This window comes from Malaclemys terrapin, chromosome 4, assembly GCF_027887155.1.
Source record: "Malaclemys terrapin pileata isolate rMalTer1 chromosome 4, rMalTer1.hap1, whole genome shotgun sequence".
NCBI classification, from domain to species: domain Eukaryota; kingdom Metazoa; phylum Chordata; order Testudines; family Emydidae; genus Malaclemys; species Malaclemys terrapin.
In genome coordinates this window covers 94944089-94967317 of record NC_071508.1, presented here as the reverse complement: position 1 = coordinate 94967317, position 23229 = coordinate 94944089, and the positions used below count along the sequence as shown (strand labels likewise).

The window sequence follows — 23229 nt, the reverse complement described above, 5'->3', positions numbered from 1 at the left end:
ATTCTAATGTTCTTACGCAGAGAGTATTACCTTAATTATTGAAGTCAACTGGACTGTTCATGGGATTAAGGTAATATTCAATGTGAGTAAGACCAGAATGGAATCTAGCCAACTGGGAATGTTAAATATTGACAAAATTTCAAATCTACAAATGACAATAACAGGGTTTGCCTTTGGTAACCAAGGATTCAATATAAGAATCCAAGTCATAGAGTAGTCAAAGTAACAGCAAAAAAATTTGCCAAACTCTAATTACCTTTAACCCAAGAGAGTATGTCCAACTATTTAAATAAAATCCTAGTCTAATTAATCACTCTTATTTTCAAAAGCAACTCATCCATTCCTGATTAACATATATTCCTCAGTAAAGGAAACTAAGTACTATACTTAACTGGAAAGAGGACAGTTTTCTAGATTTAATAATTCAGATGAAAACTTCTCAGCATACAGGCTACAGTTTGTAAAAAGTGTGACTGTTTAAAAACAATATATTTTCTGGCCAAAATGCATAAGACAAATAAGTGATTTTAAGGGGCTTTAAACCATAACACCAGTGAATCATGCAATATGGAGTTTATTTCTCAGAGTGAAAGTACAAGAGCTATCACACAATGGCTCCCAGTATCACAATTCCAAGCAATCTCAAGCACAGCGGAAGAAGGTATAAGAAGAGTCATCTATTGAAGCCTGGAATCTCCTCAAACTGAACCAGCTTAACCCTCAATAGGGTGAGCTATCTTCAGCCAAACGTGAGCTATCTTCAGCCAAGATTCTCAATAATGACCACCCATGGCTAGGTACCTAAATGCATATTTAGCTATCTACATAAGTGGACTGAAGTCAATAGGCATGCATGATTAACATCTTTGCAGGGTATAATATCAAGAACCTGCACCTCTTATCTCTATGTCTATACATTAATTCAATATACCAGTATATCATCTTCATATTTTCAATATGAATGGAGAAGTGGCTCAAGAAACCAATAATAAAGATTAAAAGTTACTCCTCTTCAGGCACAGCATTTATTGGGAGTTGATGTAAGGCTTTTTTTTCTCCCATGACTGCAATGTAAGAAAACCCATTTATTAGGTAAAATAGAAAAGATTGTGACTACTTTACATTTTCTTACAAATTACACCTATTTCTGCAATGAAGTCAAATTTCTAAATCCACCTTTATAATCTGCATATTTACAGAGATAGTGACAGTTCTATGGGTACCATTCAGTGTGGATTATAGCTGTGATTATAATTTGTTTAGGAAAATAACTAAGCGTTATAAGATATATATATATATAGAGAGGGAGAACACAGTTAGTGGTACTGCAAGGTCACTAAATGTTATATTGTATTTCCCATTCATTTTGCTTCACTATTATTTTATTTGGGATTTTGAGTATATGGATAGCAGGTGGATATTTTTATATGAATTTAGACTTCAAGGAACAGAGTTTAAATTGCATGTAAAGCCACTAAAAATGTTTTTATCTCAATATGACATAGCTTTAAAAGGATAATGATGAGAGAAGCCACTCAACTCAAAAGTTACTGGCTCCAAGTTCTTTTTTTTTTCCCCTGCACATTGTCCTGAACAAGGCTTTTTACTGGCATTGTCCTTGGTCCTGCAAACACTTAGACACATGCTTCACTTCATGCCCATGAGAAGTCCCACTGCATAAGTGCTTGGAGGAGAAATAATAGATGTGGAAGGCAACTGTGACATATTTCCATCCCCGCCCCCATCATTTCACCCCATTATAGTCACTCAACATGTTTGAGTCTTGTTGCTTCTTTGGTATATGCTATATGGTCCTATGAGGAAGAAGGTATATTGGGGTTACCTAAAGCTACTACTTTATCCTACTCCAAACATGTCTTTAAAACTCTGCTGTAATGCCTACCAATCCCTGCCAGCTGACAATCACTAGGCAGACAGTGAACTATGAGTCTACGACTATTGTTTAACATTTCAAAGCTGCTTGTTTCCGTGTTTGCTCATGAACCCCTTCTCCTCACATCCCAAATCTATTTGTTCCAGCCACTTGTTGTTTCTTGTCATATGTCAAGATTGTAAAGTCTTTTTACTTCATTTCTGAAAAACAAGCGCATATGGTCTGAATTCGCAAACAGGGCCCCTAGGCACTACCATAATACAAATAAATAATTATAATAATTATAAAATAGTAATAAAAAGTCAAATTATTCCAAAGCAGTGTGTTTTGTTGGGAACAGTTTCAACAGGAGAGATTAAGAGTCTAACTCTATATATCCCAATAATTAGGGCACTCCCAGGGAGGTAGGAGATGCACATTCAAGTCCCTTCTCCGAACCAGAAGAGGGAGGATTTGAACCTGGGTCTCCTACATCTTGGGTGAGTGCTCTAACCACTGGGTATTGGACATAAAGGCTGGGGAGTATAACCTCCTCCTCCTCCTGTCTTTTGTGCAGGGCATGCATGCTCAGGGCACATATATTTTTCTGAAGTGTGTATGTGTAACAGGGAAACTATGAGTTAGGGTTACATTAACAATTCTGACACATACCTTACAGTCAGCTTATATGTATACACAAAACAGACTATTTTTTCCACTGGCCAGCACAGAAACAGTCTAATATGTATTCAAACATCATTCAGATGATTATTGAAATGTTTACTATATCAAAACCATGACATTTTGAATATTTTTAAACAACTGTAAGGGAATTAAATGTGTGTAAATTTGAGAAGTTATCAATTAGAGGTAGAACTTATTATCTAGATTGTTCATTAGCGAGACAGATTGAATGGATTGCATGATTTGTTATTGCAGCTTAGTCAAAAAGGAATATAAACACTATGACTATTTCTCTTTAGAATTATTGCTGTGCACCAGCAGCACACATAGAACACAGAATTAAACAAAGTTAAGAGCCTGACCTTTTCCCCACTTAAATCAATGGCAAAATGGCAATTGTCTTCAATGAGAGCAAGACTTAACCTCAAGACAAACCATATACCACAAAAAAGCACAAGGACGACCAGGTAACAATATGGTTACTCAACAACACAGCAGATTCTGACTTTTTTATATATGTAATATTAAAGGACTTCAAAACTAGTGGGGATTAACAGTAAGGCTCAGTACAAGAACTATGTTTAGATGGATTTAAAGATGGAGGAATTGGAATTTGCCACATCAGGATGACAAGGGCATTTGAGGCATAGAAGGCACCACAATGGAAGGGAAGGAAAATGCAAATGAGATTGTCAGAAAGAATTCAGTAGAGCAGTGAAGGATGAGAAAAATATTGGCAGGAGCAGAGTTGGGCAGAACTGTGAAGGTCAAAGCAATCACCTTATAATTTATGTCAGAAGGAAGGCAAAGCTAAGGGAGGAGTTGAAGAGGAGGAGATGTAGTCAAAGCAGTGGGCAAGCAAGATGATCTCGGTAAGAACAGGTTTATTTAGACTGCAGGGGTACAATGTGGAAGGCAAAAAAGGAGAATGTACAATAATCTGAATTATAGATTAATAAAGCCTTAAAAGAGATTTTAACTTTAGAGATGAATAAAGGACAGAATTTAGAATTGTTCTACACAAAAAAGATAAAGTATCTGGCAAGGGTATGGCTATAAGGTGGGGAGTTAGGGGGAAAGTGAGGAAGAGGAGAAAAAAGAATGTTACCAAAAGGTAAGGAGCTGAGTAACAGTGAAGATGGAAAAGATGACAACCCAAGATGACCACCATTTCCCAAATAGTGCACTCTTTACACTGACAAAGACACCTGATAAAATAAATGTGTGCCCTGCAATTCTGTTGGGGCACAAACAGGCCCTTTGATTACTAGTCCCATTGATCTACCAATGCTGTTAAAATGCTTCTAAACAGCATCCATTACTTAGAGTATAGGTACCTGCTCATCTAATCCATCATGTTGGTGTGGATGCTAGGAGCACACACTGCCAGAGGATTCTTTAACGAAAACATGAGCTCCCTAAGCAACCTTTTGCTCTTTTGACAAGTTACTTATATAATTCATCTGGTTATTATAGCTGACTGCTGTGACTAAGATGTCCGTTTTTTCTAATGAAATAAGCCCCTATCAAAGATAAATGGAGATCCAAAAGGTTTACTGTTACTGCCTTCATATCATAATTAGGGCTCCGTATCTGTCACGGAGGTCGTGGAAGTCATGGATTCCGTGACTTTCCGCGACCTCCGTGACTTCTGCAGGGGCCAGGGTGGCTGACCCCACAGCCACCCAAGCAGCTGGCTCCAGGGCCAGCAGCTCATGTGGCCCTCAGGACAGCCACATCAACCGTTGCTCCAGCAGCCCCCGGCAGCAGTACCAGGTAGGCCGGAGCAGCCGTGGTCCACGGCCCTGGGCAGCGGTCCCCAGCCGACTGGCTGGAGCAGCCGTGGTCCAGGTCAGTGGTCCCTGGCCAGCTGGCCAGAGCAGTGGCAGCGGTCCCCAGCCAGCTGGCTGGAGCAGTCCAGGGCAGCTGTCCCCAGCCAGCTGGAGCAGCTGCGGTTGACGGCCCTGGGCAGTGATCCCCAGGCAGCTGGCCGGAGCAGCCCTGGGCCGTAGCCCCTGGCAGCAGGTGCCGCTGGCCCCGGGCGCCCACCCCCAGCACCGCCCCTTAGGAGTGAGCCCTCCACGGCTCTCCAGAGCCCCTCCCACAAGATTTAATCACAGGAATTTTTAGTAAAAGTCATGGACAGGTCATGGAGCCATGAATTTTTGTTTATTGCCCATGACCTGTCCATGACTTTTACTAAAAATACCCATGACTAAATCATAGCCTTAATCACAATCAAGCATGCAGATGTTCTGAGGCACTCTTTGTTCACTGATCCTGGGTTTATTTTATTCCCAGATGAGTTTTCCAGTTCTTCAAGTTAGCATTTGTAGTCACCATACCAACTCTGCATCCTGTTGTCCCAACCTAGCGAATAGACAATAGTGCATCTTTGGTTAACGAGGTCAGACAATTTATTCTACCCTACAAATCTTAGGTTTCCCATCCCATTTTTTCAAAATTGTACTAAACTGAATCGATATTTTTGAGGAACACAAAACAAATTAAGAGACAGGCATTTGTAAAAACATTTAATTAAGATGGCATAAGGAGAAATGCTTCGGATAGAAATAAGATTTTCATGAGAACCATCTCTAAGTAAAAAAGAATATTAACCATGGAAAAGCATTCTGGATCCAACTAGACTGATTGCAAAGAGATTAATAAAGTACACTTCTGTAATACCCAAACTGCAGTACTATAGGCTTAAAGCCAGTTGTTAAAGATTTCATAAACAAAGTCAAAGCATAATTCCTAGAACCTGAAAATATATCTAACAGCGACAAGAAGCAGTTCTCTCCAGGAACTTATGGTAATTAAATGTTTGTACATGATACAATTTTATTTTGGGAATCTACTTCGAAAGTACTATCAAATACAATTCTTGGCAGAAAAAATGGACAGATTTATTACACACACTGGAGGCTAAATTTCTTAAATTAGTGATAGTATTCCAAACGGAAACAAAAATATATGATTTGGAAACGACAACAATGTTCTTTTTATTATTCATCATCATGACTACACTATTCTTTCTTCAGAGACTATGGGTGATATTCTCGCCCCAATGAAGCAAATGGGAGTTTTGCCATTGACTTCAGTGAAGCCAGGATTTCACCTCATGAGTCAAATTCGTCTCCAATAGGAGTTGCACCCATGTCAGAATAATTTAGACTTTGTGCTGCACTGAATTAAGCTACATGGCAGGAATTCTCTCTCAGGCTTACAGACACTGTTTATAAATTTGTTGCTCTTCACTGTAAAAAAAAAAAAAAAAAAAAAAAAAACACACCAAACCCTAATGCTCCCTCACACAGCAAATTTCCTACATTTCTGTAAGCTGTCTTAACCATGAACCCCAGAGTCCTGTGCCGCAAGCAGGGCTGAAGCCTGGAACCCTGAGAAAGGCTGAAGGCCAGAGCTCTGCACCGCGAGTGGGGCTACAGGCCCAAGCTCCGCAAGGCTGGAGGTAAGGGATCAGAATCTTTTTGCAGGGGGGAGGAGGGATGATCACAATTTTTTTTTAAAGTCCAAATGGGGTCACCAGCACAAAAAGTTTGAGAAACACTGCTCTAAAGTTTTAAATTGTTTTATTTTTGAGTGAAGGTATGTAAAAAAAATCTACATTTGTAAACTGCACTTTCACAATAAAGATATTGCACTATAGTACTTGTATGAGGTGAACTGAAATACTGTCTTTTGTTTATCTTTTTTACAGTGCATATATTGTAATAAAAAATAATATAAAGTGAGCACTGTACACTTGGTATTCTGTGTTGTAACTGTAATCAATATATTTGAAAACGTAGAAAACATCAAAGATATTTAAATAAATGGTATTCTATTATTGTTTAACAGTATGATTAAAACTGCAATTAATCGTGATTTAATTTTTTTAATCTTACAATTAATTTTTTTAATTGCTTGCCAGTCCTAGTTCTAATCCCTGCCGCAAAGCAGACCCACTGGGGATTTGATACTGGGCTTCCCATAGCCCGAGTGAGTGCCCTAACCACTGGTTTATATGGAATAAGGGGGAGTACCACCTAACTCCCTAACTCCAGGAGAGAGTTTGCGGAGATAAGTGCCTCCTGTTGCATAGCCTTGGGCACTTAACTCCCATTGAGGGCCAGGACTTAGGCCATACTTCTCTTCTCAACATTTTATACACACACAAATATAGTGTCGTAGTATATATACACACACATACACACACACACACAAATATTATTCTCACAGCAAATAAGATAATACCATAGTGCAAGTTGATAACTTAATTGGTTAATAACATAGTAAAAGGATCCTGATTGATCAATAACTTACACTGAGTAATAATTAAATAACACAGTATTTTGATACCCTGTGCTGCAAAATGTTGCAGGACACATTAAAGAGCCACTTGCAGCTCACAAGCCACAGTCTGAGTTTCACTGTGCTATAGTAGGTTGAATAGCTCTGCCAAAAACAGCTCTCTGAGTTGCAGGGGCCCAGATGCCAGAATGTCTCTCCATTACTCTAGGGCATGCCACAGAAGCCAACCTCCCTCCTGCAGCTTTCTCAGCCCTTTATAGGAATCACCTGACCCCTTCCCAGCTGGTCTGTTAATTGAATGTGGCTGGTTGTCCCCAGATGTCCAGCCCTTAAAGGGGCAGACTACCTTGTTACACAATTACAGCTTCCCATTTTTAATTGAGGATGGGGTGGAGAGCTAAAAAGATAGTGCATGCTTTTTCAAAGTGTCACAGAAGTATATTAACAGTTACATGCAGGCTGCACAGGAAAGACAACTATATAGAGAGAGCTTGCAGTTCAACTATAAAGTACAGTTCGGGGAGAAGTTAAAACAAAATAGCAGATGCTTGAAAATGTTCCAAATTATCACACACATTAGCCACAACATCATTTGGCCAGAATGCTTGGTGCAAGACGAACTGTTCCCAAAAATGATCTTAGGAAGTACTTATGCTAGTTTAGGTTTCTAGAAATAAATAAAGTAAGGGATTTATTTTGTTAGAAAAACAGGAAATGCCATGAAAAAATTGAAAAAGGTATCAGAGGCTACTCCAGTTTGCTCTGAAGAAGGATCAGTTGCACTGTTGTTGCTTTAGTTATTTTGTTTTAGAAGCTCACAGAAACCTCAAAAGCACAGATGTTTCTTCTTTGTACCCATAGTGATTAAAAATATATCAATGCAGGCAAAAGAGAATGAAGTGTAATGGAGAGAACTAGATTAATATAGATATAGTCCTAAACTGTCCTATACCCTGAAATATTTTAGTATAACATGTCTCTGTTGTCAAATATTTATAACCCTAGTTAAATTTAGTATTTTTATATTAAATGACAGCATCTGATAGGGTTCATGCTTTATTTTGACATCCTACATATTGAAATCATATCTTAGTTCTACCAACAAAATCCTCTTTTTTAAAACTGACAGAGTAGCATTTGGGACAGTCTCCAGATACAGGAAATTGTTATACTTCTGGGGGTGGGATGGGTGGGGTGTCCACCTGAAAATCTAACTTAGAAAAGAGAACCCTCTGAAAAATGTTTTACTTAGTGCTTTAAAAACAATAAACACAACACAACATTTCTCTGAACATTCCAGTTGCATGGTGCACGGTCCCAGACCCCACTACACTCCATGCATCATTCTGAAGTGATCCTCCAGTTGGGACATAGACAAAATGGATCTTTCCCGGCCCCTTAGCAAGATACTTGTTAGCCCAAGGGAAAGCCCAATGGGTGGGAGACAGGTGATGTAGACTCAATATTTCTACTCACTTGTGGTAATAATTCTGTAGTATTTTTAGTAAAATAATTTTTGCCCTTCACAATCCTCATTACTGAAACAGACCTTTATCCTCCTACCTTAGGAGGGAGACAAGTATCAGCCCCACCCCCCATTTTACAGAAAAAATAACCGGAAGGTTAAACAAGGTGGTTTCTGGCTGAGCTGGGAATAGAACCCCGGGATGAAATCTTGGGCCCACTGAAGTAAAAGGGAGTTCTGACAGAAACTTCAGGGGGGTCAAGTTTTCACCCTAGGTCTCTAATATGGCAACTCCAAGTCTCATCCACTTAACCACACATCAAATCTGTGTGCTTAGCCTGGGGAGTTTGGAACATGGAGTGGTTCCTGCATGTGTAACTCATTGTTTCAGTATGCTACACATTCCCCCTTTACTGCCTGGCCACAAAGGATAACAGCCTACCAGATTGAAAATCTCTTCCATTTGGCAAGGTAGGTAGCCCTGGTGGCAGGTTTCCTACTGCCAAGAAGGACTTGTCTGACAGGGTCCAAACAGGAGAGCTCCATCAGGTTCAGCCATGGAGCTTCCACGCCGTGAGGTGCAACAACTCGAGGTTCGGGTGCTGCAGACGGCCATGATCCTGAGTTAACAAGTCCGGGAAGAGTGGTAAGGTGATCAGGGCTTCCACGACCATTTCGAGGAAGGGTGTGTACCAGTGTTGGCAGGGCCAGGCTGGAGCTATTAATATCACCGAAGCTTCGTCCCTTTGTACTCTGAGGAGCACCTTGTGAATGAGAGGAATGGGAGGGAACGCATATAGGAGGTTGTCCCCCCATGGGAGAAGGAACACGCCCACGATAGAGCCTGGGCTGTGATTCAGAAAGAAGCAAAACTGCTGACCCTTCCTGTTGCGTCCTGTTGCGTCGCATGTACGAGCAGTCATATGTCCCAGGAGTTTCAGGCAATTCCTTGCTGTGCTGGTAGGGAACTGCCTGAGACTTCAAATGATATCACCTAGGGCCCAGAATCTCGCTTCTGGGAGGTTTGTCCCAGCCTGTGTCGAGTCCAGTACCGCCCCTATAAATTCTATCCTCTGAACCGGGGACAGCATTAATTTCCCCATGTTCAGGAGAAGGCCCAGTTTGTCAAATGCTGTTCTTATGAAGTCCACTTGTGCCTCCACTTGAACCCTGGAGTGGTCCTTGATGAGCCAGTCGTCGAGGTACTAAAACACCTATACCTGCCGCCTGTGCAAGAATGCGGCCACGACTGCCATGCACTTGGTAAATACTCGAGGCGCGGCTGACAGGCTGAAAGGGAGGACTGTGAACTGGTAATGGGTGTGGTTAACCTCAAACCTGAGTTACCTTCTGTGGGACGGTGTGATAGCTATGTGAAAGTATGCATAATTCAAGTCAAAGGCAGCATACCAGTCCCCTGGATCCAAGGAAGGGATAATGGAGGCCAAAGAGACCATGTGGAACTTCAGTTTCTTCATGAAGCTGTTGAGATCTCACAGATCTAGGATGGGCCTGAGGCAGTCTTTGGCTTCTGGTATTAGGAAATACAGAAAATAGAAGCCCTTGCCCTTCAGCTCCTGAGAAATCTCCTCCACTGCCCCCAGTGACAGAACCCAGGTTTCTTGAGTCTTACTATTCCTCTGCTGTCTGTAAGTATCTGAGAAGACCACTAACAAAGTACATCTCATCCCCTTCTACTGCTTATCTACTACTACTATCACCACCACCACCAGTTACTCCCTTAGTTCAAGTGGTAGATGGCTGTGCAGTGGATCTAAATGTTCTAACCCTGATGATTAACTATGTGGGTGTCAATATGATGTGACATATTCAAAACTAGGTTTTTGAGTTTGCTTTTTTAATACAGACACCCCCCGGTTACTTACGCAAATCCGCACTTATGGAAAAGGTTCCATAAGCTAGAAATAGGAGGGGGTTTTTTGTTTGTTTGGGTTTTTTTACATAATTGTCGGGTATACATTTCTGACTTATGCAAAATTCGAGTTACGCAAGGCGTTCAGGAATGGAACGCTTGCGTAAGTCGGGAGCGTCTGTAAACCTAGGAAGTTACACACACAAAAACTATAGGAAAAGATTGCCTGTGCAACCTTCATTCTGCTCCCTTGTGCATATTCATTATCGTACAGCTTTTAATTATATGATCAAATACTATTTTTTCCACAGGACCTGCTTCAGTCAATGCACAGGATGGAAGGTGTTCGCTTAATAAACAGCTATTCAGTATTTTGCTTCAACCTCATTTTTTCTAATGTGTGGTGCAATGCCTTATTTACTGCACACTATTCAAATCCTGTAACACAGAATTGTCAATTTTCTCCTGGGTTTTCTATTGTGATCATACCTATGGTATCAGAGTGCTTCACAAACATTAATTTTCAAAGCATCTTTGCAAGGCAAGGGGCAGGGGTATTATTTCCATTTCATAAATGAGGAACTGAGGCACAGAGAGATTAAGGTCACCAGTCCCCACTAATTTTAGGTGCCCAATTTGAGATACTGAGGTCCTGATTTTTCAGAGTACTTAGCATTATACATCACTTTATACATTCAAAGCAAAGTTCCCACTGACTTCAGCTGCCATTGGAAGTATATAGCATTTTTGTAAGTCAGATCCCAGGGTCTCACTTTGGGCACCCAGAAGATGAGGAACACACAATTAGTGACCACCTGTGAAAAAAGTTTGGTTTACGTGACTTGCCTACCATCACATAAGAACTCTGAGGCAAAGATAGGGATAAAATCTAAATCTCCAGGGCAGCATTCAACTGCTTTATTCGTGAGACTATCCATTCTCTTCCCACAATCCCATGACTCCTTCATGAATCACTTAACTGCTGCAACAAATGAGGCAGGGGTTCTACATACACCTTCAATACATAAACTTGAGTCATCCCCAGAGCAGGTCCATTCTGTGCAGTGATGGAGGCAGTCATTTTGTGGAAAACATAGCATGCAATCACGTAATTAAAGACATAATGCAGAAACGCCCAAGCAGGCTAAATTAAGGTTACATAGGCAACTTCAATTCTAGCATTTCCTAACTTTCGAGTGCTTGACTTTAGAACCTTAATGTTATTTTACCATAGTTTTTGTGTTTCTAATATTAATATAACTTGAAAGCTTACTTTGAGTGATTACTACTAACTGTCGCTTATTTACCAAATGATGGTGTGTGGAAGGCAAGTGCTAAAAGAAGGTGCGTTTTTTTCCTAGTTTATTCTTTAATATTTTCCCTTTCTTGGTAACTTTTTTTTAAGGCACTTTTTATTTGCTTAGCCTTTGGCTGAATGATGAAGCATGCAAAACACCATAACGCCATGCCCTTGCATGTATTATTGGTTACCTAATCTCGTATCATATACGCTCATACTCCTATAAATCTTTGGCAGTACAATCGGTGAAAGAGATGCTCTTATTCTGGGGCACATTATATCTGGTGTGGAGCAGATCTGTCACAATTAAAATTTATAAATCAAGTTATTCATTCTAAAAGTTCAACACAATGGATTACAGGAAAAGGAAAATCCCCAGAGCATTCAACAGAAAACACTTGAAGCAAATGTTCTCTTCTTTCAAACCCCAATAACTATTATTATTTTTCAAGCACCCAGAAATGTGCTAGGTGCCTTACAAAGCACCTAAAAGACAGTGTCCCTAGAGTAGGGTGACCAGACAGCAAGTGTGAAAAATCGGGATGGGGTGGGGGTAATAGGAGTCTCTGTAAGAAAAAGACCCAAAAATTGGGACTGTCCCTATAAAATCGGGACATCTGGTCACCCTACTTTAGAGTGTACAACCTAAATACAATATGACAAACATAAGGGTTACACAGATAATGGAAAGAAGGGAAAGGAGAAGCCAGGATGGAAATGGATGACAAGTTCTGTTTCCTTTATTGTTTAGTTTGGTTACCTTTCTTCCACCTCACTTCTGAAGGAAACATGGCAAAAATGAGTTTTTAATGAGGGATTTCAATTACGTCAAGGATGTTGGTTGACAAACTGGAGAAAGCATTCCAAGAATAAGGGACAGGAGGGAGGCTCTGTCACGAAACTAAATAAAGGGGATATCAAGGCTGAAATCGCTTATGGAGCAGAGGAAAAAGCAAAAGGAGACCAACTCAGTGATGTAAAGAGGGGTTATGTGATAAGGCCTTGAAGGCAAGTACGAGAAGTTTGAATTGCAGTGGAGTGGCTCAGAGGAGACAACATCTTGAAGCAACAGACAAGAAAGACTTTTGGCAGCAGCAATTTGAATGAACAGGAGCAGCAGAGGTTAGTATTGAAACATCCAGGATGAAGAGATTGCCATAGTTGAGACAGGAGATGATGAGGCTTTGGTCAAATCAAAAATGGTGGATTTTAGAACCGTTTTGGAAGAAAAAGTTACCGGGCCTTGCCCTTGTTAAAGGACTTTTGGGAGAGAAGGAGAGGTAGGACAAAAACTTTCTCTCCGTCTTTTGCTCTTCATAGATTACTCCTGCAGTTTTTCCAGGCCAGCTTTATCCTGAAGTCCACACAAAAAATAGATCCCTCTCTGAAGTTGGCTTTTCTATCTCTCTTCTGCAGATGTGAAAAGATTCCCCAGTGTTCGGAGGTAATAAAGATTACTTGTTGCTCTTATCTATTTAATAAAAATTAACTGTCAAAAAGGCATTGAAAAGGATTGGAGGAAAGGGTTCTGTTGGTGTTAGGCTGCAGAAGATCAAGGCTTTATTCGGGAGTGCGGTGGTGAGAGTATATTCAGGATTATATATGTATTATAAATTACAGTTTGAGAACAATTATCTGGGTACCAATTGATTAACACAAAGTTTAGATAAAACCTATCACCACATTTAAATAGAGGGTATAAAAGGATGCTGGACTGAATTAATAAAGTCCTTTTAAAGGGTTCAACTGTTAGGTACATTTCATCCAAATGGCTTTCTCGTTAGAAAGAATATTTGTGTAAAAACAAAGATACCATATAAAACCTTGCAAATAATTTCCTAAATTAGAATGTCAAAAAAAAAACAAACCACCTTTATGTACTTCAAAACTGCCAGTTTATGGTCAATTTGTAATCAGTGGCATAGAATATTTATTTATGGAATTAATACACTCTCCAATTCTTTAGTTTTCATAACATACCTAAAAGGTAATAAAATGTTTTTAAACTTTCTATAAAGCATATACACACAGTATTTCAGATGTTGTGTGTTGTTGTTGTTTTTTTGGGGTCAAGTCAACTCAAAAACTTCAGAGCATTTTTCTGCAAAAGCAATGATAGGTCTAATGTGGCCAAACATAGTGCTTCTTATCATGAATAGTCCAGCTGACTTCAGCTGGACTGCTCATGGTTATGAGTGTTATACTGGATATGTTTGCAGGATTGGACCCATAAGCCTAAAAACAACGTATATTAACCATATTTATGAATGTAATTAAGTTAACGACCAGTGGGGGTTGCTGCTTCACACACTAAAACATCTGTTCCTAGTAGGGCATTAACATCAGTATCAGGAAGAGCTTCCTCCTGCACTCGGACAGGGAGGAACATTTCTATTATTCTGACAAAATGTCAGAAACAGGATGCCAAAAAGGAGATAATTCAGACTAATGTAAAAATAAAACTAATGATATAATTTCAAAAAACTGTAAACCTCAAGGGAGAAGACAAATTCACTCCTCTTTAGCTGAAAGAGATTTTTGTTTCTTTGATAAATAGATGACTGAGGACATATGGCTTTGCAAATGTATGGCTCTGTAGAAACATCTGTTCCAACAGCATGGTAGATGTAGTACAAGAGAACAAATTTGTGTAAAGAGATGCAAAAATTGGGATACGTCCCTGCATTACTTTTGTTTACAAGAATGAACACTGTACTATACATTTTTAGTCAGCATTTTCAAAAACACACACCAGTATTTTGCTTTAGTCAACCCAAACTTTCTGCCTATTAATTCACAGTACACTACATTACTGAAGACAAGAATGAGAATTTAGATTCCTCCAGGCACAAAATCTGAACAATGCTTTTTTTCAAATAAAAGAACTTTAACACCTTTTACTACTAGCATCCAAAGGGGGATTATTTTCACTACATTTGTTACTGTTTCTAACTGCACATACTTCAGCAACGGATCATGGAAAACCGTCTGAATCTTCAAAAACAAAGAGGAAACTCAATTTTAGTCCCCAAAAGACAGAGCTGTCAGCAACTATGGTAACACCACATTATAAAAGTACAACTGAAGTCCATTGTCTGTTTATTAAAATTCAAGTTACAGTACTCAGATTTTGCATCTGAAACTTCCTGATATATTTAAGTGTATTTTTCACTTTTCTACATGTTTATTTTCATTAAACCTCAACATATATTCCAAAAAAGAAATCTATAATTCATAGGCATTGTGCATTACTGTACCTGATAAATTTGGCTTGGGACTTTTGAGCAGGAGCTGTGACTTGCAGAGAGATCTCCATTAGAGAGTACTACTTGGAGTTTAGCATCTATTTCATTTAGGTGATGATATTCCATTGGTTCAGGTGTGTACCCTTCTCCTGGTATTAGCCAACCAGACACATCTTCCTATAAAAAGTTAAGAGAAACGGTTATTTCATATGACCAAAGAAAATGGCTGTTGAAGGCAAACATCAACATATATTACTTCTCAAAGAAATGTTATTTTGAAGAACTAAAATATAGTGAGCTCTCAATCACATGAGTGCAAATCTGAGCTCCCCTGAAATTAATGATGTTCTTCTAGTGTACCTGAGAACAAAATTTCATCCAATAATTGCAGGCATACATTTTTAATTTTTCTTAAATGATAACTAATCAGCAATTTTTAAAAAGTGTATGCAAACCTTCTACATTAAAAAAAAATCTACATTCTAAAAACATACATTTATACCATCATATTTCCATGAACCATTAAAATTTAACAGAAAAAACATACTGCATATGTACAATACAGTTTTGCAATGCTTATAGCTTCTTCTTTCTAAACAAGACAAACATGTCCTCATTAAGTTAGAAATCTTCAAATTAAGTCAGTTACCAGAAAGCAAATCAAAAACTAAACCTCAGACTTCTTGGCATGTAAAAATTTGTTTACTTAAATCTCAAAAATCTCAGAGACAGTAATCGAATGGAACTCTATCAACAAATATGTCACTGCATAATAAGAGAAATTTTAAGTCAAAAGGTCGTTTTAAAAAGTTTCAAATGCTTGAAAATATAGGCTCTGAATAAAGGCTCTCCTTCAAACATAAATACCACCTCATTAATGTAATGTATATGCAAGTTCAAGGGTGTGCATAAGCTTCACATTATAACTTCTCCCCAAGAAATCAGATGCCACAGCTAGCACACCAGTATTATCTGGTAAGCAGAGTAGGAACAGGACAGAAATAAGCAGAATCAAGACAAGACTAGCTGAAGGGGAGAAGAATCATGAGGGCCTGCTTTTGTGAATGTCGGGCATACAACTGTATGCAAAAACATGTAGTTTGTTTAAGTTAGTATCTGAATCTTTCCTGCACCGTAAAACATCATTTTAGGGCATGTACAAGACTCCACCATCTCTATCATGCTGTATGCTCAAATAGCTACCTTGCTGTGTTTCTATACAGTAATTTTTTTTACAGGGATAGGTCGTTAGCCTATCACTCAACCCCTTTTCATCTGGTCCCTATGCTTTGAGCTTGGGTGGCTCTACCAGGGGTTAGAACTCCCGCTGGCACAGTTCTCCAGTCACTGGAACACACAGGCTTTCCCGCTGTGTTGAGGTACAGTTCCCAGAGAAGGACACGTGTCTAGTGACACTTTAAACTGGCCATTTAGACACTCAGTTGAGTACCTACTGCAAAATTACACTCTAACATTGGTGTAAATTGACTCAGTGATTTACTCTGGATTTATAGCAGTGATATTTAAATCCCAGTTTTGGGGGGGAGATGGGAGGGGAAATCAGGCCTCGAGTGACTAAGCACTAAGAAATCATCAGTTAATGAATGAATCCTGTCAATAAAGGGCCTAATCCTGCAAGCATTCTGCATATGGAACTCTCATTGATTTCAGTAGGAGTTCAGCACTTGGGGATTTCGCAGGACTGGAGCCATAATCTTTTGTAGATAAATGGTGCTACACAGAAAAAATTGGTCCATGAAATGACACTGGTAAAAGGAGAAAATAACTAAACATAGCATTCATTTATTACTTTAAATAATAAACTGCTATCACTTCAAAGTGACATCTTACTGTAATTCCAAGGCATTGTATTTTTAAAAAAAAATAAAACTTAAAATGTTTTAAATGTAAGTAATTGAATGAATTGGTGAAGATTCTTTAAAACCAATCTCTTGTGTAAATCAATTCACTAGAAAGAAAGTCATTAACATGCAGTCTGAGAAAAACATACTCATCAGTCCTAATTCAGTGCAATTCAAGTCAAAAATAATACCTTGCAAACTCTCACTATTGTCTTTCCCTGACAATATCTCTCTATGCAAAAACTGATTATATACCACAGGCTAAAATATGAATTATGTAAGAGAATACGCATGTAATTAATAGCAACCAAGAGTTGCCAGAAGTCAGAGGAGTCTGCATACTTTTATGATAAAAACCTGAAATAAGCCTGAAAAAAATTAGAAGAGCATGTCAAACTAAATTCAACAGACAACCACAAATTAGTGGCAACATTTACTGTTCTTTTAAAGCAATACATCATGTCCATATAAAAAACAAGAGCCACCTCAACAAGTCAAAAGTTGGTTCTCTAATGGCTTCTCATACAAGGATGCATACGAAAACTAACTGGAGGTGAAGGAAGTTACAAAATCACCTTCTGGAGCCAATTAATGAAAATATCACATCAGGCTGCAGCTTGCTGAGCAAATGAAGAATTGCACGGAAATAAGTACACAACATAACTAGTTCCAGTTTAAAATAGCATGTTACGATGTCAAGATAACGTCTAGAAGCAAGTTCAGTACATACATAATCTCTCTTGTATTCTCAAAACAGCCTTATGATTTTAAGTTTTTCGTAAAAAGAAAACTTCTGAGACTCCTACTGCCAGTTTCCAGTTCATTAAATCAGAACATGCTTTTCCAACAACATAGTAAAGTCTTATTATTATTCTCTTAGAATATTTGAGACAGATTACACTCTTGCAAATTTGATTGTCAAACTACCCTGACAAAGAGCTTTTGAAAAGTTTTAAATGATAAGAAATCTCTTTTACAAAGGTTGTAGATCTAAAGGAAAAATACTATTTGCATTATTTGACAGTTATCTAGCAGAACTGACTGAATGCACAGTTGCTTAATGCAGAATACAATTCACAGACCATTTATGTAACATAGTTAGGGCGTCTGATTTTTGGTTTTAACCAATAGATACAGACAATACATCCCTGAGGTTAAAAAAAAATGAAAACTGTGTTTATTGGATAAACATTGGAAAAACACTGGTAATGGTTACTTGTGTCTAACGTCTTGCCTACATAGAGCAGTAATGAGGACTACACGGGTGTGATTTCTTAAGCATGCTAATGTGTTGCACATTATTTGATCCTCATAGGCCCTGCTGGTTCACACTAAAGGTTCCCTAGTGCGCTTTAACATAGTGCTGTTTGAAACAGCACTATGTTAAAATGCACTAGGGAACATTACAAAGAGATTCTGTATACATTATATTATATACATTACTCATTACAGTATATACAATGGAAATGGCCAGATGCCCCTTGATTTTAAACATCTACAATAAAACTCCAAAATTGCTAAAAAATAAACCCTGGAAAAAAAAAAAGCTTTAAATATAGTGTGCCAAATTTGTCCTGACTTACATCCCACATAACATCAGTGAAGCCAAGGAGATTGGACGGACTGTAAGTCAGGGCAGTATGTGCCTGGCAAAGAGATGGTCTCCCAGGGTGCACCCTAGGTGAGGGATGAGCTTTAAACTCACACAGCCTTTAATCTTCCATCTCTGGCACAGGTCTGGCTATAGGAGAGAGAGCCCTGACACTGAGTCTGTGGAAGTCCACACCTTCCAGGGCTATCAAAGATCAAAAAGAAAACCACATACACGAACACATACAAAATTACAGCAAGACTCTCTGAAGGAACTAGTAAGCAATAGACTGGTTCAGCACCCACAGGTAAGTCTCTACTAATAGTTCCAAAGTAATGGTTCAGCATCAGGCCCTCCATTCTCTTGAAGGGGGCCTCAACAGGCTGTGGGTCCCTGAGCAGCGCCTGCCTTCTGCTCAAGCCTCTCCGAGAATTGAAGGCTTTGCCTAGAGCAGTTCATTCACCCTCACCAGCCAGTGTCAGGTTTATACACCCTATCACAGTGCCCAAAAGTGTTAATCAGTTCTTGAAACAACAAGTATCGGAGCCCATTCAAAACAGTCAAGATTAGTCATTTTTTTGATAATTTCCTCAAAATCTTCCCTACCAAAGGTCTCAGGAAATGCCTAGGTCAGATTATAAATCAAATGTGGGGGGAAATAATCCATCTCTAGACTGGTCAGGTCTCAAGTGACCAAGGAAAGCATTTTCCTTTCTGTTTCCCCATGTTGGCCATAATATTCACATTTGTTTTCTACCGATCATTTAATAGAATAATCCTAAAACTGTCACTCCTATTTTCTGGTGTTCACTGTGTATTAAGTCTGCAGCAATACACAAGCATCTCCTAATGTGAGCTGCTGAAAGTCTGTCACACACAATAGAAAGTCTCTGATAGGTATCTAAATAACATGGTGACTGGTTCCAATATGAGAACCTAGGTAGACTGTTGCATTTCCATGGCCATGCTGCCATCAGAGTTGGTATAAGAAACAGCTAAAACACTGCTAGGCTGAATCTTCATTATTCATCCTAAACAGGTGACTCCTGATACACAGAAAACCTTTATTAACTATTTTTGAAGTTGTTTCCTGTTTTAAAAATCTGAGGGACTACACATCTAGAGAGAAGACATAAATCTGCATGTAGTAGAGAATGCCATTCTTCATGTTTGGAAAATGTATTACTATTTTTGATGTTGCCCACCAAAAAAACTGTTTAAAAGACTTTCAAGTGAAGGCATTTCTGAATGGGTCTCTCAGGTTTTTCTTTTGTAAATGTGAAAAGTGTGTGCTAGAATGTTAAGCATATCAAAAAAAAAAAAAAAAAAAAGAGGGCAGAAGAGGTTTGGGGTTTTTTCATTCTGTTTCTATTAGAATCTTAAAATATTTAGGTATCCTATTGACTAAAATGTCATTTTCATGCTGCCAAATCTGTTTCAAGCAGATTTGGCAACATGATCTGGTAGTATGCTCTGAACAATTTTCTGCAGGAATAGTTAACACATTGAGGGAAGGGAAGATTGACTCATAATCTGGTGAGCTATACTTTCAAATTTTGTTCTTCTAAAACTCACCAAATTAAGGATAGAGCAAAAGTGCGCCTGCATTTTCATTAGGCCTCCCCTATTGTTTGTACTTTTAGTATTAATCGTTGTACACCGTTTATTAATTACAATAATCAGCATAGCTTTTGGCGTTTACAAGATTTTAAAGCATTTTTGGAAGTTTTTGGCTCCTCAGCCCTATTATGCAGCTCCCAGTCAGACGTAACATAACTTCCTATCCAGAGATTTTACTTGCTTCCAATATGCACACCATCTGCCTAGTCTGCTTCAGAGTTCAGACAGAGATTACCCATGTAAATGCTGTGTGATGCAAGTTCCTTTTCCAAGGGTCAGAAAAGAAACGGAGAGGCCAGGTCTTGTCTTCTCATTCCTTGCAGGGCAAAGCTCTGAGCCCTTCTTCAGGGATTAAGAAAAAGTGGATACCCTGATGGGCATTGGTTCCAGAAGGTTCTGGTGCTCTGCAGCAACCTGGCACACTTACAAATAGTGGGAATGTGCAGAGGCTACCCAAAGAACCTACGTTCACTTCCAATCCCAATCTCCACCTGAGCACAAAGTGAATGAGTGAGTTTTGTTCGTCTTTTTTGCCCTACCAAACTAGCCCAGTTTGTTTCCTAAAATCAGCAAGCCTGGTGAGCAACCAACTTACAAAGCTTTCTGGAAACACATTTCCAAGAAGACTTTGTAGATTGCCTGCAATAGAAGTCTTAAATCACAAAGAATGCTTTATTTGAAAGGTAAATTTCTCTTCTAAAATAATTTGCAATTGACGGAATACAGCTCTGTATTCACACCATACATATTATTGTAATAATCTTTGTACCCAGTATGCCTTAATAAAGTATTTATGAAAACTCAAATTGCTGGTCTGTACTGTCCTGATAAAATATGTGTGCAACATTGTATGTGAAGTTATAAGATTCCCCTGTATGATATTATTAACACACATTCCAAACCACACAGCCCTGCCCAGGCAGAAGTCAGGTCTGTCATGGACAAAGGAAGGAATGTGTGTTTGCCTTAATTTGCATTTAAGCAGTAAACAGAGTCATCAAGCAGGAAGGAAAAACAAAGGAAATTCAAATAGGTGAGAAAACCAGCAGGGAATATCCTTCCAGATAAACTCTTTATCTCCTGGTTCTCAGCTGGAAATATTTTTCAAGAGGGGGAAAAACTATAAAAAGGAGGGACAAACAGCCCAAGGCATCACACTCTCTCTCTCCCTGCTCATTTCATTCTCTACACCTGAGAAGACAAAAGGAAACAGCTATTGGACTTTGGGGGCGGGGTCCTGACCTGAGAGTTGGTCAGTAATCTGCTGGAGCATGTGGTGAGAAAGTTTGCTTTGCAACAAAGATAGTTTGTTAAGTAGATATTATTACATGTTTTATCTTTATTTTTCTTGTTACCATTTCTGGCTTTTATGCCTCATTACTCACAGTCACTTAAAATATCTTTGTAGTTAATAAACTTATTTTACTATTTTATCTAACCAAGTATATTTAAGTTGGAGTGTCTGGGTACTCTATACAAAACAATAAGATGGCTTATTATTCCCTTAAAAGAATAATGGACTTCATAAGTTTATACTGTCCAGGAGATGGCTGGGCAGATACGACATATATTTCTGGGGGAAGATCCCAGATTGGGGGTGGGTTGAAGACCCCATGCAGTACAACCAAGGCTGGTGAGAGCCAGGGTGTAGATGGTCAGCTGCATTTACACATAGACACTCAGGCAGTGGCTTGCATGCCAGAAGTTTGTTTGTGAGCGGCCCAGATAGGAGCTATTACAGTAAGGCATCGTAGGGCACCCAATGTTGCAGGACAGAGGTGACAAATCCCCCCACCAATCTGGATTATGGCCTGGTATGTCACAACAACATTACACTCTATTAGAAATATATGGCATTATAATGTTTTGATGGTACAACACAGTAAAATACTGTTAGAAAATTCCTGACTTATAAATTTCAACACAATTATACTACTGGATATTGCTTAATCTCAACCTCACTCCCATTCAATTAATGGTGTTAGAACAGTATATGCTTATAACTTCTATGGTGATCCCATCACAAATGGACATAACATTGTTGTCTTCCTTACCCATAACACTTGTTGAGCAATGAACATAACATGATGTGCATCTAATTCAGTCATATTCAACTTTAGGGAAATTATGGTAATGTGTTACCAGAAAAAAAGATGGCACAATAATTTACAGTACTCAGCTAAATTTTTTAAAAGTAGTAGAATCTGATACTATTAGGAGATAAAAAATACCGTTCACTTATTTCCCAATCATATATTAACTTTGAAACTTTACATTTAAAAAAATTACAGAAGCTGAACAAAGAGTAAATAGTGTAAATCACACCTTTTCCCCTTAAACCCACTACCTTAAATCTGCAGTAAGACCTGAAAAGAAAGACAAAGCTAGAGATTTATAGTTTGATAATTGGGTCAGACCACCGGGCCATCTAGCCCAATGTCCCATCTTCCAACACTGGCCAGTGCCAGATGCTTCAGAAAGAATGAACAGAACAAGGCACTTTATCGAGTGATCCAGTTTCAGCTTCTGGCAATCAGAGGTTTAGGGACACCCAGAGCATGGGGTTGCATCCATGGCTATCTTGGCTAATAGCCATTGATGGACCTAGCCTCTGTGAACTTACCTAGTTCTTTTTTGAGCCCAGTTATACTTTTGGCCTTCACAACATCCCCTGGCAATGATTTCCACAGGGTGGTTGTGTTTTGTGAAGAAGTACTCACCTGATGCTTTTTAATTTCATTGGGTGACCCCTGGTTTTTGTGAAGAGGTAAACAACATATCCCTATTCACTTTCTCCACATCATTCATGATTTTATAGAGCTCTATCCTATCCTCCCTTAGTTGTTTCTTTTCGAAGATGAACAGCCCCAGTCTTTTTAACCTCTTCTTTTATGAAAGCCGTTCCATACTCATAATAATTTTTGTTGCCCTTCTCTGTACTTTTTCCAATTCTAATACATCTTTTTTGTGATTAGGCAACCAGAACTATACGTAGTATTTAAGGGGTAAGTATACCACGGGTTTACATTGTGGCATTATGATGTTTTCTGTCTTCTTATCTATCCCTTTCCTAATGGTTCCAAACATGGTTAGGTTTTTTGACTGCCACTGCACATTGAGCAGATGTTGTCAGAGAACTATCCACAATGACTCCAAGATCTCTTTCTTGAATGGTAACTGCTAATACAGACCCCATCACTTTGTATGTATAGGTTGAATTATGTATACCAATGTGCATTACTTTGCACTTACCAACACTGAATTTCATCTGCCATTTGTTGCCCCATCACCCAGTTTTGTGAGACCCTTTCGTAACTCTTCGCAGTCTGCTTTGGACTTAACTTGAGTAATTTTGTATCATCTGCAAACTTTGAGGTCAACTCACTGTTTACCTACTTTGCC

The 23229-nt window shown here is 38.9% G+C and overlaps 1 protein-coding gene across 6 annotated transcripts in view; it reads right to left on the bottom strand.

Annotated features, from left to right (window-relative positions):
• The window catches only part of FSIP1 (fibrous sheath interacting protein 1), a 161559-nt gene that overhangs the window by 114379 nt on the left and 23951 nt on the right, over nucleotides 1–23229 (bottom strand). For all 6 annotated transcript variants that reach the window (XM_054026976.1, XM_054026972.1, XM_054026971.1 and 3 more), the window contains one exon: nucleotides 14767–14931. In XM_054026976.1, coding sequence (XP_053882951.1) covers nucleotides 14767–14931 — 165 coding nt within the window. The remainder of the gene's footprint in view (nucleotides 1–14766; nucleotides 14932–23229) is intronic.